General features: G+C 41.6%; 1 protein-coding gene across 1 annotated transcript; it reads right to left on the minus strand.

Annotated features, from left to right (window-relative positions):
* Nucleotides 1–592: 592 nt before the first annotated feature.
* On the minus strand, nucleotides 593–1,311 carry LOC106773113 (protein MAIN-LIKE 1-like). The gene is made up of 2 exons (XM_014659802.1): nucleotides 1,062–1,311; nucleotides 593–966 (listed from the first exon to the last, which is right to left on the minus strand). The coding sequence occupies exons 1-2, from the start codon at nucleotides 1,309–1,311 to the stop codon at nucleotides 593–595; spliced, it is 624 nt and encodes a 207-aa protein (XP_014515288.1).

Genomic DNA, 1,311 nt, shown 5'->3' on the forward strand with positions numbered 1-1,311 from the left:
CAAGTGACCATTTTTGTGGAATGGAACGCCGTTAAAGAAGCGATTTTGACGGTCATTCCATAAACCAATCCATTGTTTATGGTGTTCTTGCCAATCCCAGTCAGCTCGTCCTCTCATATCCTCTTTATGTATCTCGTCGAGATTCATCAGTGTTTATGGGACAAGTTGACGAAATCCAAATTGACGCATAACACGGTCTGAGTGGTGGAATTCTACAACTGAGAAACATATAAGAGGCACAACTACTCGAGAAGTGGGGGGTAGTTGGACTAGAATCATGCGACGAATTTCATCACATCGGTAGGGAGTCCATATGAACTGAAATATTTTAATAATTTGTTAGAAAATAATTTATGGTATATTTGGGCCGAAATATTGAAATGTACAATACCTGTTTCGGTGTAAGGTCATCTAATTTCTGACGAAATTTTTGTAAAGTAGTGGTGTCATGAAAAATTGATTGCGTTGTTCGACACCATCTTTTCGCCAGTGGAAAAACAGCATCGCCATAAATGTCGTCCTGATTGACCTCATGTATTTGCGGAGCAATACATGTGATTCTTTCTCATGCCCAGCACTGTAACAATATCATTCAGCCGCCGATATTGTCTTGATCAACTCTTGTACCATGATCAAGGGCACGGTATAAACAGGCCAGAATTGCAGATGCCCAACTGTAGTTTACCACCATCTCCAAGTCAGCTAAAAGTGGTAGATACATCAAATGTACCATGCTTGCAGAAGTATCTGGCATTAGTATGCTGCCAATTATCAACAACATGTACGCTCGAGCGTATTGTTCCACTACCTCATCGGGGGCATCATGAGGTAACTGCCGAAATGTATTATTCAGCCAGGACAATTTGATTATGTTGCCCCTGATAGTGTTTTCCGGTGGAACATGCCCTAATAATTGCTGGCAAAATAATGTCAGAGGTCCACTGCTGATGCCAGTGACAGCATTACCTTCAATCGGAAGCCCTAGTTGCAATGCAACATCTTCCAATGTTACCGTAGTCTCCCCCAGAGGCAAGTGGAAAGTATGAGTCTCAATTCTCCACCTTTAACTAAAGCATTGACTAGGACGTGATTTATTTCCATATTTGACACCTTCAAAATATGGTGAAATCCGACTGCTTGTAGTATGTTGATCACTCTTTCATCTAGTTCATCGACATGCTTCGCTATCCATAATGCATGTCTTCTGGGTCGAAGAACTCTTTCACTTCCTTCCCAAATTGCCTTAACAACGTGGTTGTCTTGAAGACGCAAAAGAGACATGTCAACGGGAAGATGACGTGCAAAAGCCAT

This window comes from Vigna radiata, chromosome 9, assembly GCF_000741045.1.
Source record: "Vigna radiata var. radiata cultivar VC1973A chromosome 9, Vradiata_ver6, whole genome shotgun sequence".
Lineage (NCBI taxonomy): Eukaryota > Viridiplantae > Streptophyta > Magnoliopsida > Fabales > Fabaceae > Vigna > Vigna radiata.